This window comes from Coenobita brevimanus, chromosome 57 (assembly GCF_032717465.1).
Source record: "Coenobita brevimanus isolate Jiangsu-jjx chromosome 57, ASM3271746v2, whole genome shotgun sequence".
In the NCBI taxonomy this organism is placed as follows: Eukaryota; Metazoa; Arthropoda; class Malacostraca; order Decapoda; family Coenobitidae; genus Coenobita; species Coenobita brevimanus.
The window spans coordinates 11,975,919-12,000,573 of NC_137010.1; the positions used below are offsets into that span (position 1 = coordinate 11,975,919).

At 40.2% G+C, this 24,655-nt stretch overlaps 1 protein-coding gene across 3 annotated transcripts in view; it reads left to right on the forward strand.

The window, feature by feature from the left end:
* The window catches only part of LOC145402093 (uncharacterized), a 130,996-nt gene extending 107,954 nt beyond the window's left edge, over positions 1-23,042 (forward strand). For 2 of the 3 annotated variants that reach the window (XM_080274203.1, XM_080274204.1), the window contains 2 exons: positions 10,715-10,843; positions 19,633-23,042. In XM_080274203.1, the coding sequence (XP_080130329.1) occupies positions 10,715-10,843; positions 19,633-19,749 (246 nt within the window). In that variant the 3' untranslated portion in view covers positions 19,750-23,042. Of the gene's footprint in view, positions 1-10,714; positions 10,848-19,632 lie in introns of all 3 variants that reach the window. The other variant, XM_080274205.1, reaches the window with a different exon arrangement.
* Positions 23,043-24,655: the final 1,613 nt, after the last annotated feature.

Here is a 24,655-nt window from a genome sequence, read left to right on the forward strand (position 1 = left end):
TAAGTTGCAATGAAAATACATACAACGAAATTGCAGTGAAATGCATGTCCACACATGGAAGGTACAGGCTGAAGCTGCGGCGCATGACTGTCTAGGGCGGGACAGATACTTAGAGAAACTAGAGTTTGAAAGTGCAAAGATAATATTTTTGATGAGAATCAAAATGCTGGAAGTGAAGAAAAATGAGCCTAACCTGATATGTGACATGCGTCAAGAAGTGAATGAAAATTAACATAATTTATTCATACTCGTATGTGAAGCATCGAAGATATAACAAGAAAATTTGAAGGAAAAGAATCAATAATAGAAATTCTTAAACAAAATGAATTACAGGTGGTAGCAAGTACAGTGGGCAGAATACTGGAACGAAGAGAACTAATTATGAATATAAGGAGCAACATAGTATTGAACAATAGAGATAGAAAAAGAAAAAGGTCATCTTGTTTAAAGACAAGAACTCCCGGATGGGAGTAGGCACCAACAACAAGAACAAAAACTGCTTGATTTGGTTGGAGTTGGGCCCCGAGAGCATCGAAAAACGTGATTTTGTCATCGAAAAGTGAGATAGGTGGACCACTCGAAAATGCATCGGAATTTGAATTGCCAAAATCCAAACCATCAAAATTTGAGATTTCACTTTATGTACAAAAAGCATAGTTGGTGCCAGCACTGAGCCCTATGGAACTCTGGTAGTCACTTCCCTCCATGATGAGTAATTACCCCTTAGTACTGTTCTCATTTCCCTTTTTCTGAGAGAATCCTGCATCCAACAGAACAGATTACCTTGGATTCGTCCTTGATGGTACAGTTTCCATAAAAGTCTTTGGTGTAGTACTCTGTCAAATGCTTTCTTAAAATCTAAATAGATACTGTCCACCCATCCCTCTCCTTTCTGTAGTGTTTCTGCAACTCTGTCATAGTAGCTTAACAGATTTGTCACACATGATTTTCCTTTTCTAAAACAGAACTGTCTGTTACCATATTGTGTTTTTACAGATGGTTTACCCAAATTTTTCGTTAGCTTTTCTAGTGCCTTGCTTACAACAGTGATCAGGGATACTGGTCTATAGTTGAGTGGATTCTGTCATTCATTTCTTGAATAGGGGAACAATGTTTGCTTTCTTCCAAATATGTGGTAGTTTACCTTGACTTAAGGATTCCTTGAATATTGAATATATTGATCTGCTTAACTCTTCTGCACATTCATGTAGTACCCAGCCCGAAATTTCATCATTCCTTTCTTGAATAGGGGAACATTGTTTTCTTCCAAATATGTAGGAGTTTACCTTGACTTAAGGATTCCTTGAATATTGAATGTATTGTTAACTCTTCTGCACATTCATGTAACACCCAGCCTGAAATTTCGTGAGGACCATTTGCTTTTCCTTTGTCTAATTCACTCGGCTCTTCCTGTACCTCTTGTTTCGATAATCGTATGTCTGGTAGTATGTGTGGGCTTGCATGTTCCTTGTCATCTTTCTCAAAACTATGTCCTTCTGTAAAAACTGATTGGAAATTTTCGTTAAGAACTTCGCAAATATCTTTTTCTTGGATATAGGTTATCCCCTCATCCATGATGGACTGTATTTTATCTTTAACTTTGGCTTTATTTCAGGCATGGCTGTAAAAAAGCTTCGGTTGATCACTACAGTACTTATAATATCTTCCTCAAACTGCCTTTGAGCTTCTCTCCATATCCTTATATAAAAATTTCTTGCCGGTTTATAGTTGTTATATGGCCTGTCTGAGTTGTGTTTTATGTATCTGTTCCACAGCAAGTCTCTTTTCTCTTTTGATTTTTTCCATTCTGTGTTAAACCACCTCTTTATCCTTATTTCTGTTTCTTTGTGCTGAGGGATATAATTGTGAACTTTTGTTTTATATAATTTGTAGAATTTTCTATATACAGTACCCACGCATCCAAGATGGGTTTGTCCAAGACGGTGACTGTAAATAATAATATATTGCTGTAACACGGTTGCATACGTCCAATAGGGAACCACCAGTTCATAATGGCCCAAATCTGAGGAGAATACAGTGATGACAGTCTCACCCGGTCCAACACGGTTCCCACGCCTGGAAGAGTAACATGGTTGCGATAATGTCCAATAAAATATTGCCATCTGGTCACGTGATGAGCAGTTGGACCGTGGGGCATGCTTTTGTCTCCCTTACAAGAACGTTGTGGACACACTGTGTGTTACATTCAGCGTTGCTCCAAGGTTATTACATAACCATGCATAGGACACTGTCTGCTAACCCCTCGAAGCACCGCCATGTACCTCAGGCTACTAAGCTGGAGATAATAGAGCTACTGAGCTGGAGATAACAAGCTCAGAAACACACTTTCAAGGTAAGGAATTTGTTCTGGTGCCAAAGTAGGTCTAGGTTTCGTAGTTTGTTTGACAGTATTAATTTTTTCCATATGGTCTTCTGTTGGTCCAAGACATTCCTCGTCTACGACAACCCTCAGGCGACAATATTACTGTCTTGGACGCGAGGGTACTGTATAACATATCTTGTCCTCTAAGCTCCTTTTCCCAAACTATTTCATAACTTTTCCTAATCTATTTGTATGAAGTACTTCTTTTGTTCATGGTAGTTGCCCTTTTTGTAGTTTAGACCATATGCAGCCCTGAAGTTGAAATTTAATACTACATGGTCGCTTTTGCCGAATTTAGGGTGATACATTGTGTTGTCGATATCATTGTCTTGTCTAGTAAATATAAGATCTAGTAATGATGGATCATCAGGTCCCCTTTTTCTGCTTTCCTTTACATATTGTGTGAAGAAAAGTTCCTGTAGAAGATCTAGAAGCTATTGATCCCAACAGCTTTCATAGCTTCTTACGTGTAAAGTATTTGTATTGAAATGTCTAGTTAATATAATTCTTTCAGATTTCCACCCTATGTAGTAGGGCCCGTAAACTCTGAATTATTCTCTCTGCGAGGTCTTCATATTCACCTCTTTCCCGCATGTTTGTTTTGGGTGGCATGTATAAATTTGCCACAGTTATTTTCCCTTCAGATGTGTCAATCTGTAATGCAGTCAGTTCTGCTTGTGACGATATATCTAGTTGTATCTCTTTGACTTGCAGATTTTTCTTTGTTAATACCAGAACTCCTCCTTCTTTTTTCAAATTTCTCTCTCTCCTCCATATATTGTAATCCATAAGGCTTAGGATGTTGTTTGATATCCTTGGGATTAATTTTGTTTCTGTTAGGCAAATAATATGAGGTTCCTTTTCTTTGGTATAGTCTTTTATCCCTGATAATTTGGATACCATTCCATCTACATTTGAGTACGTCAGCTTAATCATGTTTTTTTACATATGACATTTGAGTCTACTACTTTCCTTTTCCTTAGTCCCTGTTGTTTATGTATCATTTTCTTACTTGTAATCCCACTACAATGTAAAAAAAAATTGCGCCTCTCTTCCTCTGATCTTTCCTCAATTTTTTTTTTCCTTCATCCTTCTTTTCCTTAGGGATCCCCATTCCTCCTGAGTTAGGCATCTTTTTATCCATACTTTTTGAAATTCCTTTTTTCCCCATGAGTTTATTAGCATTTGTAATATTTCCTCTACAGTGTTCACACTTTTGAAGGTTACTTTCAGGAGACCTTGACTTATTTCTCTCATATTTCCCTAGCCCATTGTGTTCCTGTATATCGTTATCACAGATATCCTATAATACATCCTTCAGTACGGTATGTTGATTATATTTACCATCGCCTTTTTGTCTCATGAGATTCTTTTTTCTATTTCTTATTCATTTATACCAGTTATTACTAGAGATTTATTGATATCTGCTGATTCTTTGACCAGTTCTGGGTAGTTTTTAATGATTTCTTTCACTTCCTTTCAATGCTTTTTTCTTCGAGTTTTGTTTCCAAGTCTTTCACCTTCAAGATACATAGTTTGCACTTCATCTTTGGAGTTTCTCATAATTTCATTCACCTGGGCTATCTTCTCTTCAGTTTCACTGCTTTGGTCTGTTAGACTGCTTTGGTTGCCAGATTTTCTCTATCATTTCTGAACTCCTTCATAATACCCTCATGGTTGACAACTGGACTTGCCATTTCACTAGTCTTCTTTCTAAATGAAACTACCTTAGCTGACAACTCATCTGTTGTTGTGTCTTTTTTATTTAATTCATCATCATCGTCATCATCATCCAGACCTCCTTTCCCACCCTTGAGCAGGATGAGGAGTAGCATTATCCAGACAGCCCAAATTTGCCCACTCCAATGGGCCATGCTTCCATTCACTCATCATTCAAGCCCCCGGAATCCTGGCTCAATCGGATACGCCAAAAACATTCACCACATTCTGTAGCTTCACGTAAACGTATCCAGTAGAGTCAGTCTGGACGCTGCACATTAAAATGGGATGCCAAATCACTGACCATGCACTTCTCATAACATCCAGCCAGCCAGCTCGATCTCTTGTCAGTTCCCAAGCCTCACCGACTTCCAAACCTCTCTTCCTCACACACTCATCCACCATTTCTCTCCTTCTGCTTGGCCTACTTCGCCACCTCCCTCCTTCAGATTTGCTCAGATATACCTTTTTCACCACTCTATTGTTATCCATTCTCTCCACATGACCATACCATCTCAGTACACTCTCTTCGATTCTGGTGTCCACCAACTTCCTCACTCCACATCTTTCACAAATCACATTATTTCATATCCTATCCACCCTCTGTTCTCCACACACATTCCTCAGCAGTCCCATCTCTACTGCTCTTACTCTTGACTTCTCATTTTCATGCCACACCAGTCTCACATCCATATGTTAAAGTTGGCACTAACACTCCTTCATGTAAGCCTCGTGCAGCTGCAACACTCAAGCTTCTGTTTCTTATCAAGGCCTTAATTGCACCAGCTACTTTTCTTCTCTGTGTCACTCTACATTCCACTTCTTTTGCACATTTTCCTCTCTTTTCTATCACTGTACCCAAGTATTTGAACTCTGTCACCAATTCCAGTCTCTTTCCGTTCACTGTAACATCGCACTGGGAGTCACCTTCTTTCTCAGTAACCATCGCTTTACTCTTTTCAATATTTATTCTCAAGGCATGACACTGACAGAGATCAGCAAAACTCTGCACTAGCCTACCAAGTTCTTGTCCGGTATTTGCAAGCAGTACTGCATCATCAGCATACAACAAATTTGACATATTCCATCCATCACCATTCATTACCATACAACAAATTTGAGATATTCCATCCATCATCATTCATTACCAATGCCATCCCCCTCTCCATTACTTGTGTTTTTACTTCTCTCATTACTCCATCCCTATATATATTGAACAACCATGGGGACATCACACAGTCTTGTCGCATGCCCACACCAATCATGAACCATTCACTTAGATGCCCATTAACCCTTACACATGCTTCACTACCATCATAAAAACTCATGGCAGCACCTAGCAGCTTACCATCTACACCATACATGCGCAAAACTTTCCACAATCCTTCTCTGTCCTTTTTGACGTATGCTTTTTCCAGATCCGTGAATGCCATAAACACCTTATGGTCCTTCTCACAAGCCTTCTCCATTATCCGTCTCACTGCGCATGTTTAATCCACATATCCCCTGCCACTCTAACGCCACCCTGTTCTTCACTCACTAGGACTTCTGATATCTCTCTTACTTTCTCAATAATAATTCTTCTATATACCTTCCCTACCACACTCAGTAAACTTATGCCACGATAATTCTTGCACTCACTTTGCTCACCTTTATTTTGGTACAGGGGTACAATCACAACCTTTGTCCACTCTGCTGGCACATTTTCACTCATCCATGCCTTCTTACATATCTCTAACAAACACTTCATTCCACTCTTTCCACTGCACTTAATCATCTTTGCATACACTTCATCAACCCTCAGCTATTTTCCCATTTTTCAGCCGCTTCACAGCACTCTTCACCTGTGTGAGTGTCACGTCTCCTGTCACTGCATTACTTCTCTGCACACCCCCAAAAGCAGTCATGTATACAGCCGCTCTGCTTTCTCTATTTCCATTCATCAGGCTTTGAAAATATTCTTTCCATCTGGTCCTTACTTCATCCCCATGGGTTAATAATCTACCACTACATCCTTCACACCATCACATATCTTTCCGCTTTCACTTATATATTTCTACATCTGTTTCCAGAATAACTTTCTATTTTCATAGTAGTTTGCATTCATTTTTCTTCTTAGATCATCATTTACCTCCTTTTTCCTCTTCACTAGTCCTTTTGCATGCTTCTTGCTCAGTATATTTAGTATTCCTATACTGATTTTTCATTTTCTTCCTTCTGCATGCGTAGTGCCTTTTTATTTACATCTGTTTCCATTTGAAAAGTTTTCTCCTGTTATTTCACTTTCTCTGCTAATTTATTATATGTTTACATTTCAACCAGTAGTGGGTAGAAATCGCCATCCTGTTTCCTACGTTTATTCCATCTCTTAACTCCTTCCATATTCACTTTACTAAAGATAGTACTCATCTTGCAGAAAGATATTTCTTACTCAAGTTTGCATCTCCCTGTCACCCACCTGGTGATAATGGGTACACCCAGCTGATGTTTATGTTGTATCAGTGGATTCCTTTGCATGCACAGACTTGATTTTATTCTGTTATTTGGGCAACACTTTTTTTGCTTATACTTTCTCTACAATATTAGGACATCACTTAAATTAGCCTAGTACAGAGCTTGAGTCATATAAAAATACTATTAGGTGTGGCCAGCAGTGGCCAGCGCGTAACATAGTGACCTGCATCCTCTCTCTGCCCTCTTCGCTAGTGTGTGTGTAGCATACAGGAATTGAGCAATGCTCGTGTTGTCCTGTCTCCATATCCACATTTATCAAGTCTGCTTTTACACACATGAATGTTTTTCGCCTGCACCACCTCTTCATCTAAGTTGTTCCAAATACTTATGTATTTACCTAATATACCTACTGTAATTGTGATATACAGGAAATGAGCTATGCTCGTGGGATCCCGTCTCTGTTTCTTAATAAGTCAAATTTAGCTTTAAACTCGTTTAAGTTTTTAGACTGGACAATGTCTTTGTCCAGGCTATTCCACAGTTCTATACTTCTATAAGGAAAACGTTATTTCTTGATATCCGTTAAGCAGCTTGACTTCTTCAATTTCTTTCCGTGTCCTCTTGTTTCTCTCTTATTCTAAACAGATCTTCTCGGTCAATTTTATCTACTCCTATCATGGTCCTGAACACTGCAATCATGTCTCCCCTCTTTGCCCTGTCCTCTAAGGAAGGCAAATCCTGCTTTTCCAGCCTCTCTATGTGTGACAGATCTGCCTGACTGGGGACCATCTTGGTTTTAGTTTATATCTTTCTTTTTGTGTGGGAACCACACTACCGCTGCATATCCTAACCTGGGGCGGATCGCGGCCACTGTCAATTTTTTCATCATCTCCTCATCCATATGATGAAATTCTACTCTTATGTTAGTCGAGTTTATACGTCTCTCTAACTATCTTGTTAATATGTTTTTCAGGTGACAAACTATCCCGGACCAGCACTCCCAAATCTTTCTCTTCTATCGCTTTTGTGATTGATTCATTACCCATCAAATAATTCAGTGATGGCCTCTTGGTACTTTTACCCATTTCCAATATTTTACATTTCTTTGCGTTAAATTTAATTTCCCACATCCGGCTCCAATCATGTATCCTATCCAGATCCTCCTGCAGCAGCATTTTACAATCCTCCTCAACCTCTACCTTCCTCAAGATCATCAGCAAACCGACTTGAATAACTGTTCACTCTGTCTACCATATCATTTACGTAAATCAGGAACATACATCTCTTCTAGATATTTTATCCATCTGTCTTTCAGTATTCTCTCACACAATTTTGCGACCATGCTGGTTAGAGACACTGGTCTATAATTCAGGGGTTCTTTCCTGTTTTCTCCCTTATAAATTGGTACCACATTTGCCCTCTTCCATTCCTGAGGCACTTTCCACTCTTCCAGAGAACACACAATTAAACTGTGAATTTTATCTGCCTGTTGTTCTCTGCATTCCTTCAGTATCCAGTTAGAAATTCCAGGTCCTGGGGCCTTCCTTACATCTTGAGTTTCCAGTAATTTATACACTTCCTGTGCCTCCACTTTTATATCTTTTATTACTGGTACATTTCTAATCACTCCCTCCCCTTCCACAAACTCCTTTTCATTAGTGAAAACCGATTGGAAACATTTGTTCATTATTTCAGCTTGCACTGCTGCATCTTTATTGACCTAGCTATCTGCCTTCAGTTTGGTGATTCCTTCCTTTTGTTTCAGTTTGACATTAACAAATCCATAAAACAGTTTGGGTTCATCCTTGCATTTGTCTGTTATACCTTTTTCAAAATTCCTTTCTTCTTCTCTACGTATTCTTGTGTATTCATTTCTAGTTCTTTTATATTCTTCCTTTGTTCTGTTGTTACCATTCTTTCTCCAGTTGTTCCATGCCTTATCTCTCTCTTTTTTTTTTGCTATCATACACCTTCTATTAAACCACTCCTTTTTCCTGGTCCTTTTTTCTGTTTTCTTTCCCCCTTACTCTTGGTACATATTTTTCCACTCCCAAATTATAGAGGTCTAGAAAGATATCCCACTTCCTCTGTATCTCTCGTTTCTCTGAATTTTCTCCAGTCCGTGTGTGTGTGTGGTGTGGTGTGGTGTGGTGTGGTGTGGTGTGGTGTGGTGTGGTGTGGTGTGGTGTGGTGTGGTGTGGTGTGTGTGTGTGTGTGTGTGTGTGTGTGTGTGTGTGTGTGTGTGTGTGTTTTATGAAAGGAAGAAGGAACCAAAGGCTGAGCCTGCAAAACATTCCTGCCAAAGAAAAAAAACAAAAACAATACAAAAGAGAGCCAAATTCAAGATCCATTCATTTCGAGATACCTGGACACACTGCTTTTGAAAGACAGGAGATCATAGGAAGTAGGGAATACAGACAGAGGGAGACAGTTCCAGAATTGAGCTGTTGCATAAATGAAGGACTGGGGGTAACGGTTAACTCATGCATTAGAGAGTTGAACAGAAAAGGGATGAGAGTTTGTTGCTAGACGGGTGCGTAGCACCCGTTGTAGAGGTGGAGGGATGCAAGCAGACAGTTCACAGGAGCAGTGACCATTGAAGTAGCAATAGAAAAGAGATAAAGAGGCAGCAGTGCAGCGATGAGACAAAAGTTGAAGGGAGCCAGTAAGAGGAGGAGAGTTGATGAGACAAATAGCCTTTGACTCCACCCTATTGAGAAGAGCTGTATATGGGGAGCCTCCCCATACATGAGAGTTGTACTCGAAACAGGAGTGGATGGGTGGGTGGGTGTGTGTGTGGGGGGGTGCAGCTGTTTAAGCTTAAACAGACCATTCCCATAATAATTTTGTCAGTGTTGATTTATGACCATTTGCTTTAATGAAAAACTTAAGAAGAAAAAGTAAATTGTGAGTGGTGGTGATGAGATGAGAGGCAGGCAGTGGATAATGTGCATGTGTATATGTATGTGTGCATTACTTATGTGTGTGGATGGCCTGCTCTTTTTATGTAAACAGACCGTGTCATGACCTATAATTTTTTTAGCATTGATTTATGATCATTTGTTTTAATGAAAAACTTAGTTGCAAGAAAAATGTACGTAATGAGTGGTGGTGATCAGGGACAGGTGGTGAGTGATGTATATGCCTTTGGGTGGCCAACTTTTTTAATGTAAACAGACCATTTTGCTTTCTGCAGTTATAGTAGTGTTGATTTATGACCATTTGTTTTAGCAGTATCCTATAAAAACACAATGTTTTGTTTATTCTAAGTGAGGGCGTGCATGTGTCTACGTGGTCTGACAATGGAAATTTAGAGGAGGACGGGATGGCCACAAACGGGCTGACTTCTTAGATTACTCCATGCATACTGTTCCCTCCCCCCACCCCCCCTGACTGCAGCCTTTTTCAGCAGTATTAGACTGAGTCTCCAATGGGGAAATATAATTTTGTAGGTTCATGGTGCGTAAAAGAAGCAGTCAGGTGTACCGAGGACCTACTGCAGGGTTATTGAACAAGCGACCTATGGGCCAAGTCCAACCCCTGAGTCATTTTTCATTGGCTCTTTAACAGACTCAGAGGAATGAAAATAAAAAACAAACAAGCATAAAATGGAAAGTTTTGATTTTTTATTTTTCCTTATGTGACCAATGGATAATGTATAAGCAAATACATTAATACAAATATATGACTTTTTCGTTTCTTTGTATAAGTGTTTAGATGGGGGGGGAAAACTGAAGATAAAATAAATGTATGGCCTTTCTGTCAAATTGACTTTTATAATCTGGACATTATGAAGAAGCAAAGATTATGAATAATGGTCAGGAAGTATATTTGAGATATTTTTGTTTTAAATCAATGCAGGCCAAAGAAAACTTTAAAAAAAAATGATCATCATTGTCTGTCTTATTGTCCAGAATTAAAGTGATATGAAAAGTAGCAGGATCTGTATGACTAAATTAGATTAAGGCACTGTCATGGTCATTAGTTTGCAAATATTCCACCACTTTTATTTCACAACCATTGTAAGCTGAGAGAAGCTTGATAGTTTCTGTCCATAGATTTACTTTTGTGATATGATGCATCAAGAAGAAAATAATGGACCTGCCATTAGTGTGAAGTAGATGCAGTTGGAGTTAACAGTCACTTGCTTATCTGCAGGCACCTGTGATGAAGTGTCCTAAGCGAGAAGTAGAGTCTGTTCCCCCATGTGATGACAATCCGCTCTCCCATCTTTCCACCTCTGAAGGCTCTCAGATGGTCATGCCTACAACCAAGGACTTCTACTTGGTGGGTTGAGATTTATGTGCTATCTCTTTAGTGGTACCCAGTCCAGTGAGATCAGTTCAGGTCTGTTTAGTTCATTTCTGGTTTAGTTAAAATGTTAGGTCAGTTTAGAACATTTAGGCCACTTAAGGTTCACTCTGTCTCTTGGCATCCAGTCTGATTCAGTCACTTCAAGTCCAGAGCCAGTTACTATATTTAGTCAATGTCTGGTTAGTACTTGGATGGGTGACCGCCTGGGAACACCAGATGCTGTTGGCATCCCTACATGTCAAGTGGGGTTGGTGGAGGATTAGTGCCCCTCCCTGTAAAACAATTAACTCTAAGCCCTTGGCCACCCTATCTGGGATACATGGCGTCTGGCAATGAATGAATGAATGAATGATGGTTGCTTTAACCTATCCCGTTCAGCACATCTTCCCGCGAACCCTTCCCGCAGCTGGGCATTCCCAAGAGAAATCGTGAAAATCGTCTACACTCGACCCTCGATTTGATGGACCCCTGTTTCCCAGATTTCGGATTTCCCGGACACGGGCTGAGGCTGGACAGTATTATCAAATGCCAGACAAATGCCCATACAAGTCTGGGATTCTCAACGAAGGTCTGGCCAATATTCTCTCATATAAAACTATAAGCAGTCTGCTGCACAACACAGTATAATTTTGGCAAGGTTTTGACTCGATAAAAGCCTTTTGTAACACACACAAGAAATTATTTTCATACATGAAATGCATCTTGACCACCAACCTGCTTCACGCCACCAGCTCCCAACTCGTGGCAATATCCCATTTGCCCCTTACTTTTCTCAAATGCCACTATAAATAGTTTATTGCATAACACAGTAAAGTTTAAGGAAGGCTTGGACACAATAATATTCATAGGTAATAAAAAATTATTTTCCAGTGAAAAGTGCGATTCGATATTTAGTCACACCAAGTCGGGTGAGCTAAGTGAGAAGGAGTGGATCCCGTTGACTGTGTCTGTAAGAAAATATATATATTTTTTTATTCTATCTATCAATTGAGGCGTCTGGCAATAGATAGATAGATGGAATAAAAAAAAAATATTTTCTTACAGACACAGTCAACGGGATCCACTCCTTCTCACTTAGCTGACCCGACTTGGTGTGACTAAATACCGAATCTCACTTTTCACTGGAAAATATTTTATTTTTTTCGCCACAGTGGCTTATACACACACCTAATTATCTGAAATCTACTTAAAAAATTTTACTTATTATAACTTAATTTAAAAATTAGGTTTCAGAGCTAAATGCACGAATGTTAGCAGATATTTCCCCTTCAGATCATTGTTGCTTATATCTCAGTCAGCTGATGAGTGGTTTGCCAGTGTTAGCAGATATTTCCCCTTCAGATCGTCAGCACACCATGACAGACTTCTGTTTTGCATAAATATTTACTTTGAGTACAAAAAAAAAGTATCTGCGTTGTAAGTAGATATTTAACCAAAACAAAAGTCCGTCAAGGCAAGTTGTTAGGCTAGAGACAAAATACTTCTGCTAACTTGGTGCTCCATTCCTTACTCATTTACCTCTTTTTCCTCAGCTTTCAGATCTTCTTCTGTCATACCCCCACATTCTCGTCAACAACTGTCTAAACAACCAGCCTTAGGGTTGTAGCTAGCAAAATATAGCTATTGTGTCATTATTATTGTAATTGTGTTGGTGTTATTATTTTATGTACTATTTATGTTAGTTATGTTGGTATAGGTAGTCTACAATCCAGAATGCTCTAGATTATCGGAATAATTGCCGGACAATATTGGAGAATTCGGACAAAGTATGGTAATAGTCTGGGGAATGGTATGTGGGGCTGGACTTTTGCCATTCCCGGACTGGTCTACCCCCCTTTAGTCTGGCAGATCGTATGTGGGGCTGGACTTTTGCCATTCCCGGACTGGTCTACCCCCCTTTAGTCTGGCAGATCGAGGGTTGAGTGTATTTTTAAACCTTCATATCTCAGTTAATACTTAACCATAAATAAAAAAACGTGTCATAATACTCAACAATCCTTCGACTTCAAGCTGATTGCATCAGATGGTCTGTGAAGTGTGTGTAGGGAGAGTGAGTGAGTGGGGAAAGGGGGCAATTTTTGTTGTTTTTTTGTCGGTGTCCATATACGTGGCAGAGGTTTTGTGACACAGCTAAGGCTTAGACTAGCCCTCCACAATAATAACACTTCGATAACACTTCCAGAAGACCAAAATCTACCACAAACACTATTTACGTGAAAAATTTTCCATAATTGATCGTACTTGCTGCTTGGAGGCCAAGTACGACCTTGAGGCTGACTGCCTGCTCGCTTCACCACTACCCCACCTTATGTCCCATCCACACAAGCAGTAGTGGCCTGCCGGGCACTGCCCACTGTAAGTATATCCCTTACTTCTTTATCAGTGTTACCAGATCGAGCAGTTCCTGGCGGGCTGTGGCCACTACCAGGCACACCTGCTTTGTTATCCACACGGCAGACTGGCAGTGGTTGGGCAGTCAAAGTCAGGCAGTGGCCAGAGCAGGTACTTGGGGGAACTGAGTGCAGTACGACAACATCTGTTACTGTAAGAACCGTCGCAGGACGCTTAAAGCTAGAAGTACAGCGTTGTGTGGAACGTGATTTGGTAACTATGTTTGCCCGTCGGGCACTGTCCGCTCATCTGGACAGGACTTTGCAGACATACAGACCGACACACTCTCTCTCTCTCTCTCTCTCTCTCTCTCTCACACACACACACACACACACACACACACACACACACACACACACACACACACACACACACACACACACGGAGATATATGTTTGGCTTGCATTGTCGCCCGATTCTGGAACCACTGTGCGACTAGAAGTCTGGGTATTACAACTACTACAGATAATACTGTTATTACTACTACTACTGCTACAACTACCACTACTACAGCTACTAATACTACAACTACCACTACTACTACAAATACTATCACTACTACAACAGCTATTACTACTACATAAATCCTTAAAAAAAATATTGTGAATAGAATAGTTGTGCACGTACTGTCCATAATTAATCGAAAATACTAAATTTTCCACTATAACTGAATTTTTCCCTGTGAATTAGTTTTTTTCATCATGATAAATATACATGATGATGATCATGAAAATTTTCAGTAAAAAATAGGGCACTGATTTCATCACGAAATAAACTTTCTGCCTCCGTTATTCACGTAAATAGAGCTGTGGCACGAGGCACCGCGTTTCTTTCTCCCTTCTCCCTCCCTCTTCCCTTTCTCCACTCCACTACATTTTCCACTATAACAATTTTTTTCCTGTGATTTGTACTTTTTCATTGTAACAAACATACAGTATACACACGAAAACAGTTCATAGAAACTAAAAGAGCATGTTTTGGCATCAGAGTGTTTGTACTGTGTCCCTCTGGTGATAGGTGTGATGGCTATTCCTGGGATTTTAAAATCTACTGCGGCAAGGGAGAGTTCAAAGTAGATGACCCCGCTGCAAAAAACTTCACCATATCAGAAGACATTGTCGTGCACCTCATGAAGGATTTATTAGACCATGGTTGGCATGTTAACAGATAACTGGTATACCAGTCTCCATGGTCGACATGTGACAGATAACTGGTATACCAGTCTCCTGGACGACATGTTGTGGTAGATAACTGGTATACCAGTCTCCATGGTTGACATGTTGTGACAGATAACTGGTATACCAGTCTCCTGGATGACATGTTGTGGTAGATAACTGGTACACCAGTCTCCATGGTTGACATGTTGTGGTAGATAACTGGTATACCAGTCTCCAACTTAGTGATTACTTGCTAACATGTAATGCCATGATGATTGGGGTAGTGAGAAGTGGTAGAGGGCCTCCCAAGGGCATTGTGACAAGTGAGAGAGGCATCAATCAGTGTTGGCCAGACAAGGAAATACCCTCACTGTGAAGCATGTGGACAAAAAAAAAAGTAGCTACTTACCACAAAATACACAGCTGGCATGGTTGAGAAACATAAGACATACTTTGGAGCAAAACCTGTTCTACAGTAATCCCCTGCATATTGAGAAATAAACAAAAGAATGGGAAGCATAGATATGGTGACCAGTTGCTGGAGCCATATGCCTTTCAAAAAATGGGCCTTGCCAGGTTCATGAAACCATGACCCATTTCATTTTTCACATTCTCCCGAATTAATTCATTGTGTACAGAAATGGCTTTCAAAACAAAGGGAAATTTCTTCAGAACATATTGGATGTCAGTCATCAGTGGTTGTGTGCGCATAGTCGTTGTACTGAGGCTTTCATCAGATGCAAGGAGACCATGAAAAAGAAAAGGTCTGTGAAAGCAGTCCAAGCAAAAGAACTGTGTCATGCCTGGGTGTGCCATGAGAAGCCAGGGAAGCAAGAGAGATGCCAATTGTGCGCCAAGAAGGAAAAGAAGAGAAAGGACACAGTCTACTACTGCCTCGGGTGCCCTGGGTTTCCAGGTCTGTGCTGCATGGATCATTTCAGGGTGTGGCACACAGAAATGGCAGAGGAATCACAGCCAGGGCCAGGTGGTGTTTCATGAAAGTCAAGAAAAAAATAGAAAAACACCTACACTTACTTCATGAAGCCCCTCAAACCCCCCGACTTACAGTAAGATGTGTGTATGTAATGAATATATATATATATATATATATATACTGTATATGGTATGTTGCATTTATAAGGAAAGGGAACATAAAGACACTTTACTGAAGAAAAAATAAGTATTTTCTGTGAAGTATTTTTTGTGTATATATTGAATATATTTGTTATATACCATATGTTGCATTTATAAGGAAAGGGAATATAATGACACTTTACTGAAGACAAAATAAGTACTTTCTTTGAAGTATTTTTTATACACGTGTATGGTCAGGAGAGTGGGATGGGTGGGCTACATGACGCCATGTGGCATGGGCGCAAAGAGGTTAATGGGCACCATAGCAAGATCCACTCAATCTTGTAATCTTGTTACATGGTTGCCATCCATCATTGTAAATTATTTTCTGGGTTACAGGAAACATTAGGCATGTCGCTCAGTGTAGAGTCACCTGAAGTGGAAGAGTAAGAAAAAGTGCCGGGAAGGGAAGGGAGAAGTAGGAAGAGAGAAGGGCAGACACAGAAATAGAATAATAAAAGTGATGCAATGTAAGTATATTTAAGAATAGGGAGTAGGTCATGTATGTGAGTGGGAAAGGGGTGGGTGAATGATTTGAGGTAAAGATGGAGCTGCATTAAAAATTAGTTATGTAACTGGCTGTACAGTTTGTTCATGAGTGGGCAGGTGTGAGAAGATGCAGTGGTGGTGAGTAGAAGGGCAAGAAAAATCCCATCCATCCAAAAACATATTTTTACATTTTATTCTTTTAACTCTCACCATCCACTCACTTGATGTAGTGCTGCTCTCAGGTAACTGCCCTTTTCTCTCTCCCTTCCTCTTTGCTTTCTTCCTCTTCTGTCCTTCTTTCCTTCATTTTTTCCTCTTCTTTCTGTCAGTGGGAGACTCTACACTGAGTGACAAGCCAAATGGTTCCCGTACACCAGGAAACCATTGACTATGTTGGGTGTTAACCATACAACCAAATTGTGGCGCCTGGTGGTTTAGTGGATAATTAAGGCACTCCAATCAGATTGAGCCTGTGTATGTTTATATCCAAGGGATGGTTAGGTTTTATTGCTCACGTAAGGCCAATCAGTGATGTGTGAGGCTGGTCACTGTCATCTTAGATGTCAGGACCAACTTGCCTAGCCCTGGGCTCCTATGCTTTTCATGGGAGCAACACAGGATTAGATGATGATGATGATAGTGATATTTTTTCTACCACTAGATGATTTTATCCAGCTTGGGATAAAGTTTTCAAAGTAAAGTTAGCTTAAACTAACTTCTTTACCATAAGAGGTCTTCCCCACACTGAATGGAATCTTTTTGTGGCAGCATGAATAAGACTGAAGTTACATCCTGTGGTGGAGTGGGTTAAAGGGATGCCAGGAGAGGGGGAAACTGGGAAGAAACTCAGTTGTTTGCAAATAATATAGCACTGGTTGGCTGTTCACCAAGTATACATTGGCTGTTAATATCAAAGTTTGGAGAAGGGAGAGAAGTTGAGAATAAATGTGAGAAAGAGCAAGATGATGAGATAGGTGAGAATAGAGCAGTACAAAAGTCTTTATTAGGGAGGTTTGGAGGAAGTGAAGTGCTGGAGGTAAGTGGGGTGGAAGTAGTGGCAGATGGAGATTGTGAAGTAAACCTTGGATTAAGGGAAGGGGCAAAAGTATTGAGAGTGGAGAAGTGTGTGGAGGAAAAAATTAGCGCCTACATGGTTAAGGTGGGTATGTATGAAGGCATAGTGATAATGACTTTTCTGTATGGATCTATGACATGATTCTTCTACACTTGGACCAGAAAAGATTGGAAGTGTTGGAAATGGAATGCCTAAATAAGTATGCTGAGTGAGATGTGGTTTGATAGTACTGTATGAGAAATTACACTGTAGGAAGGAGTGAGTGAAAACACCCTGTAGGTTGATAGAATGGGCAGACCAGGCTGTGTTAAAATGTGGTGGCTCATATGGAGAGAATGAATGAAGAGAGATTGGTAAAGTTGATGTTCAGATCAGGGAGTGAGAGGAAGGGGGTGGCCAGGAAGGCTGAAGAACATTATGAAAGAGATACTGGTTTATGGAAGTCTGTGCATCCAGTAGAGTGAGAGGCATGGAGCAAATTCTTGTAAATTCTCACTTCATCAGATCTTGGTAACCCAAACTTTGGCAGTGTTGACCTCTGTGAGCCTGCTGAACATCCTTCAAATACATTAAACAAAAGGTTGGTTTATTGAAGTGAAGTGGCCACCAGACTGAGCAAAAGGACAGTTTTTTTTTTTTTTTTTTTTTTTCCCCCACCCTAGGATAGAGTGAGGAGTAGCAACGTCCAAACAGCCTAAGTTTGCCGATCCAATGGGCCACACTTCCATTCACATCATTCAAGGCCCTGGAATCCTGGGTCTATCTACACCCAGAACATCCACCAAATTCTGTAGCTTCACATAAACGTAGCCCGTAGAGTTTTTTATTACTGACTGAAAATATTTTATCCATCCCTCCTTGCATCATCCAATCCTACGTTGCCCCATGAGCAGCACAGGAGCCCGGGGCTAGGCAAGTTGGTCCTGACATTTAAGATGAGAGTGACCAGCCTCACTCATCCCTGAGTGGCATTACGTGAGCAATAAACCCCAGTCACCTCTTGGATATAAACCTTCACTGGCTCAGTCCAATTGAAGCACCATAATTACCCACTAAGCCACTAGGTGCCAAAATTTGGCTATATGGTTACTACCCAGCATAGTAAATAGTTTCTTGGTGTACAGGAAACCATTGGCTTGTCACTCAGTGTATAGTCACCCACAAGCAGACAGGCAGAACGAAGAGGAATATTTATCTATATGACATCAGTGAATGCACTACCAACCCAAACAAAATCTAAATAAATGTGTGATAGCATGTATTTCCTTTAGGTATACACTGAACAAGGTTTAGTGTAAATTGAACCTAGTTATTATATTTTTCCTTAACCCCTTAATGCCTAATCGCATCAATTGATGTGATGAGAGTTTTATGCCAAATAGCCTAATCGCATCAATTGAGCGGGACCTGTAAAAGACTGTAGAGCGCTTCCTCCTCCCCGATTGTGACGTATGTGGCGTGAGGGGGGATCGGACCAACCCTGGCAGTGGGGGGAAGCATGCCTCGCTCTGGACCATGTTGGTGCCACCCTCTACCTCACTTCCTCCTTGTCCTCCATCACCCTCCAACCTCTCCATGCACCTGCATCTCTCCTCCCACCACCACCTGTGTCCCTTCTCACCCACTCTTATCCCTCCTCCCACCTTGTTAGCTTTGTGTCCCTCCCGAACCCCACCCCATCCCTCCCTCCTTGTCCCTCACTACCCTCACACCCCCTACAGACCCCTGCGAGGTATCAGGCCGCCAAGATGTTACAGAACACACTGACATGCTTTCTCTTCATACAAAAGTTGGTTATTTTTCCAACCCCCGTACCTGTAAGCCTATTCCCCACAGCCTACTTTATCTCCCCACAACCTAGTAATCTCCCCACACCTACATACACCTGTTTTTATGGTTGGTGTGACAAAACACTTTGAAATGACCTGCTTCAATAAGAAAAATAGGTAGTTGTCAAAATTTTCACGTTTTAGATTGTTTTCGAGGGGTAACTACTGTATTATAAACTTTTTTAAACTTTGACGCACGATTGTGTGGAAACCATTAGGCCTATGGGGGTGCGGATTGTGTTATCAGGTATGTAAATTCTTCCTCTTTAGCCAGAACACAATCAATTTGCCCTTGGTGAAAGTCACCAAAACACCCTCGAATTGCAGCTGGGGGCGTACTCTGCCTGAAATAATTGCAGTCTTAAGGGGTTAATGAACATTGGCTGTATCATGAGCCTTTCATCCCAATTAGTTTGATGTATCGAGAATGTATCGGTTGAAGTTGTTTGTAGGGGATGGTAACATGATGTCAGTATTCTGTATCAGGCAAGAAGTGAGGCTATTGGGGTTAGGTTTTGGATGGTTTAAAATTGTAGTAATGTAGACCAATTCATTCTACAGCTGAGAAACTGAATACAGTATAAGTGAATTAAGCTGCAGCCCCCTGTGATAAAGTGCCATCCCATTGGGTGGCATTAAAAAAAAAAAATGCAGATAATCCACAGGTCAACATTTGTCTGTTTGCAGATCAAGCTGTCTGGTGAGCAACGTGAGGCACTCTGTCCATTACTCAAGTTGATTGGAGTGGATGATATGCTTCCAGTACATTCTGTGACCTACTCTTCTCCTCCTGTTGGTCACTAACAGAACCGTGCTAGTTGGCCGTAAAGTTTTAAGAGGTGGACTGAGTTTGATAAACATCTAAGAGGAAGAGAGTAAGAATAACTTAACATGAATTGCCAGAGTTCTTATGTCCAGGGGATATTGGTTTTCTTTTCCTGTTGCTTCTACTATATATTAGATGTCACAGGACCAATGTTTTGCCCATATATATTTCTACAGATGGTTGTACTGTAATAGGGCATTATGCATTGCTCTTTTGCTATGACTCTTCTGGCTTTGCTTAAACTACAGTATACTCAACATAATGGTATAATTTGGGGGCTTGATGAGAAGCATTTGCTATGCACCTTATTATAGTAAATAGTAACTAAAAATTTCTATTGATGAATTGGTTGTGAATGGATGCCTTATCTAGTGAGTTGAGGGACTACAGTTGGATATGATCCATATGAGTTTAAGTGGGAAGGATTAGGGCTTATTGCTCAAGTAGTGCTGCATAGGGGTGAACGATGGGTCACCTTTGTCACATTGTCTGGAGTGAGTAACCTGCCTCTAGGCCCATATGTTCTTGATGGAGAAGCCCAAGGCTGGATAGTAGATGAATGGGCTTTTCAACTGTAATTATTCTTGTTCCTCATGGGAAGTTTCATTTAAGAGAATTAACCAGAGAAGCTAATTTGTTGCACAATGTATGAAGTTAGGTGAAAGGGTATATGTAACAAAACATAAGACAATAAAAATGTTAGAAAGTTAGGGAGTTTGTCTGTGCTCTTTACATGCTTCAGTTAGGGAGTTTGTCCGTGCTTCTTTACATGCTCCAGTGAGGGAGTTTGTCTGCGCTTCTTTTCATGCTTTAGTATCCAAGAAATCATAAACAGTTTAATGAATTTTACATTTAAAGAATTGCCAATCATTGTCATTATGTTTATACAGTTTAGGCCTGTGTAATGATTTGCACTATTTTGATAATTGATCACAGATGATTCCAGTGATAACCACCACCATTTTTATGATACAGTGCTGCCTCGTTATACGATGCCCCCGTCGTGTGATAAATCATTACAACGATAATTAAACAGCTATACCCTATTTCAGTAGGACGTTAAAAAATTAATAGCAGTTTCACTACAATGATATTATTGACAGCTGCCACTGAGAATCTTGTGCGGACGCGGTGACTCAAGTCAAAATGGCCACCCGTAGTTGACATTTGTTGTGATCGTTGCATTTCATTCAAGTTTCTGTATGAAAGGCCACTGAAACACCATACTGCCAAATAATAGTGCAAGTTCTGATAGTACAGCGTGCAGTATTAAGTGAAGTGATACTTTATTGCATGTGAAATACTGAAACTTGACTTGTTAATCGTGTCAACCTTATATAATCCTCCTCCTCCCTTTGGGCCTCTACTCTTGCATGAAAGGCCACTGAAACACTTGTTATTGCCAAATAACAGCGCAGGTGCTTAACAGATGGTGCAGTTTGCAGTATTAAGTGGCGTGATACACCATCCACACACTCGATGTAGTGCTGCTCTTGGGTGTCTGCCCTTTCATCTCCTTGATCCTTCTTTCCTTCCATCCTCTTCTGTCTTTCTTTCCTTCATTCTTTCCTCATCCTTCTGCCTATGGGTGGCTTTACGCTCCCTCTTCTGTCTTTCTTTCCTTCATTCTTTCCTCATCCATCTGCCTATGGGTGACTCTACACTGAGTGACAAGCCAAATGGTTTCCTGTACACCAGGAAACCATTTACTACGCTGGGTCGTAACCATATAACCAAATTATGGCTCCTGGTGGTTTAGTGGGTAATTACAGGGCTCCAATCGGACTGAGCCGGTGAAGGTTTATGTCCAAGGGATGGTTGGGGTTTATTGCTCACATAATGCCACTCAGGGATGAGTGAGATCACTTTCATCTTAAATGTCAGGACCAACTTGCCTAGCCCCAGGCTCTTACACTTCTTATGGGCAACGTAGGATTAGATGATGGATGGATACTTTTTGTGTGTGAAATACTAAAACTTGTGGCATGGAAATTGAGTCAACCTTACAGAATTATCATCCCCTTTTTAGACTTCTACACAGCTGACTGAACCAAGATGCCCACCCAATGTGTACACTGGCTGTGATCATTGCCTTTTATTTTGTGCATGAAAGGCCACTGAAACACCACTTCTTTTGCCACATAAAAGTGCAGGTACTTAATAAATAGTGCAGTGTGTGATATTGAGTAAAGTAATACTATATCTTTTTTTGTGAAGTGGTTGTCCAGGCCCTCCAACTATCCCCCATCCTTGGAGGTAGGGGACCCTTGGAGACAACTCCTACTGGCATAGGACAGACTTCAGGTGGGTGGCAGAGCTTTTATTTATTTATTTTTTTTTAGGTCATATCAGGCTTTGCGGTTGAGTTCACCCTCCCTAGCCCCATTAATCCCATGTTATATTGACCTCATTATGCAATTATTCATTATGCCATAGGTCTTCGTTTGACGCACCTCTGTCGTATAACGAGGCACAACTGTAGGTGATAGTGTGATAATATTCTTCATATTATATCACCGTATATGCTATAAAGTAGTGATACTTTTCTCTTTTATTTTGTTCATGTAATCAAGGAATAATTATTTGAATGTACGGTAGCTAACTGAAAAATATGCAATCTATTTAAGGTAGGATGGTGCAGGGGGAGAGGTGGAGATGAGGACTACATATTACAGGAGGGTGCCACCTTTAAAAGGTTAGGAACCACTGCCATAATTGTTTGGATGTAAGGTTTAGGAAATGTCAACATGAAGTTTCATCAGCAGTGGTTGCCACATGGGACTCACAACTATAAGATGTGTGTGTACTTAATGTTTCCTGATACAGTATATGTGTAATATGTGTTTTTGGTTATTTGTCACAGCGCTATTTATCTCCCAAAGCTGGATAAATTTGAATGTTGCCGTAATTACAGTATATAAGACATATTATTAGATTCAAGGGGTTAAGGATAAATTGTGTAGTGATCTTAGGATCATATGCTACATGCAGGTTTGTCTCCCAAAGATGCAGCTGCAAGTATTAGGATCATGTTGTGCCAACAGGGTGTAGGCACAGAGTATCAGACATATATTGTTAGACCTATGGAGGTGAGGATAAATTGCATGTCATATGGTGTAGTGATCTAAGGATCATATGCTACTTGCAGTTTGACCCCCAAAGTGGCAGCTGCAAGTATAAGGATCATTTTATGCCAACAGAGATGTAGGCTAGTAACCTATCCTTTAACCCCATTACTCCACCTTAGTTTATTGTTGCTGTTTTAGTACCAGATTTTATACATGTTAAGAAAAGCCTCTCATGTTGAAGGAGTTTCTTGCCATATTTCACCCCTCTAGTTTAAAAAGTTTGTCTTAGCTGGAAAATAAGTTATCAGATGTCAAACCTGATAAAATAGTCATCTTAGGCACACTGGGTTGGTGTCAAACTAACCTATGGTATCTTAATCTAAGGTTCCCTACACCTCAGTAGGGGCTCATATGGGATTGGTTATTTCAGTACAGGAAAATCGGTAATGGTTATAGTAGAAAAAGTATCATTGCAGGTACATTTTTTTTATACTGATGTTAGATTGTGACAGTTATTTTAGATTTATGATGTGTTCCTTTTGACATAAGAACTGGTTGTATCATGAAGCAGTTATTAGTAGACTGCAAAATTGTAATATCTTTCTGTGTTTGGTCAAGTTTTCACCTCAGGTCATGGGTGAAGAATGACATCAGATGAGGAGGATAGAACATGAGTTTCCAAAATCAGTTCCTTTTATGACCTGAAAGTTATTTGGTGTATCTTAATTTCTCATAGTGTCCACCTCAAGTTATGGGTGAAGAATGACATTCAATGAGGATGATCGAACATCAGTTTCAAAAATCAGTTCCTCTTATGATTTGAAAATTAGTGTATCCTGATCTCTCATCTTCACCTATTGAGTATGGCAACAGCATTTTATATGGCTACCTCCACATGATTTTTTAAGCAGAAGGATGCCCAGACCCTAAGCACACACTTCTACCTTTGTATATATTGATACAAGGGTAGAGAGAGTTTGTCTATATGGTATGGTCATATGAGGGAATGGATCTGGATAAGATGTATAAAGGACTATATAGGATTGAGTTTGAAGATGAAAGGAAGCATGGCGGGACAAGAAGACTGATGGATATGGTAAATGAGTGTGCAAGAAAGTGAGATATGGAAATTGATGAGCATGTAACTGAGGGATTGAGTTGATTGAATGTAATACTCTGTGTTTGGAGCACCACATGACTTTTTTTTTTTTTTTTAATAAAATTAGTGAAATGACTGTTTGGCAGGTGTGTAAGAACCATATTTATGTAGAAAAATGGCAACATATTCTGTGTTGTTGACATGTGTGAGGTGGTGCCAGGATTCAAAGGGGCTTGAATGATTCCTGAATGATAATGTGGCCTGATTCACTCGGTATGCCTGCTGATAGTTCTCCCACTTTTGTACCTTTCTATTGTTTCTGGATCCTTCCTAACCTCATCTTTAGTTGGGAAAAAAATAATGATGGTGATGATAGCTAATGTCAGACCATATTATTCAATTTAGGAGACCATACCTAATAGATTAGTGGCTAATGAAAAAATGTGTAACCCCTCTGGAGATGATAAGAATAAAATAGGATGTTATCATAGTGAAGAGGTTAACCCTTCACAGCAAGGAGGTCTCTCCTGAGCTGAATATAAGTTATAAACATCCACAACTGAAAGTGTGGAATGTGTTTGAGCAAGCAAACTGGCTAATGGTGTTATTTTAGCTAAAAGAAGTGTGTCATCATGCTCTGTCTGTCTATCTATAGCCAGATGCCATAATCTGGTAAGAGGTGGCCATTTGACTTTGAGTTTGCTGTTGTATGGGGAG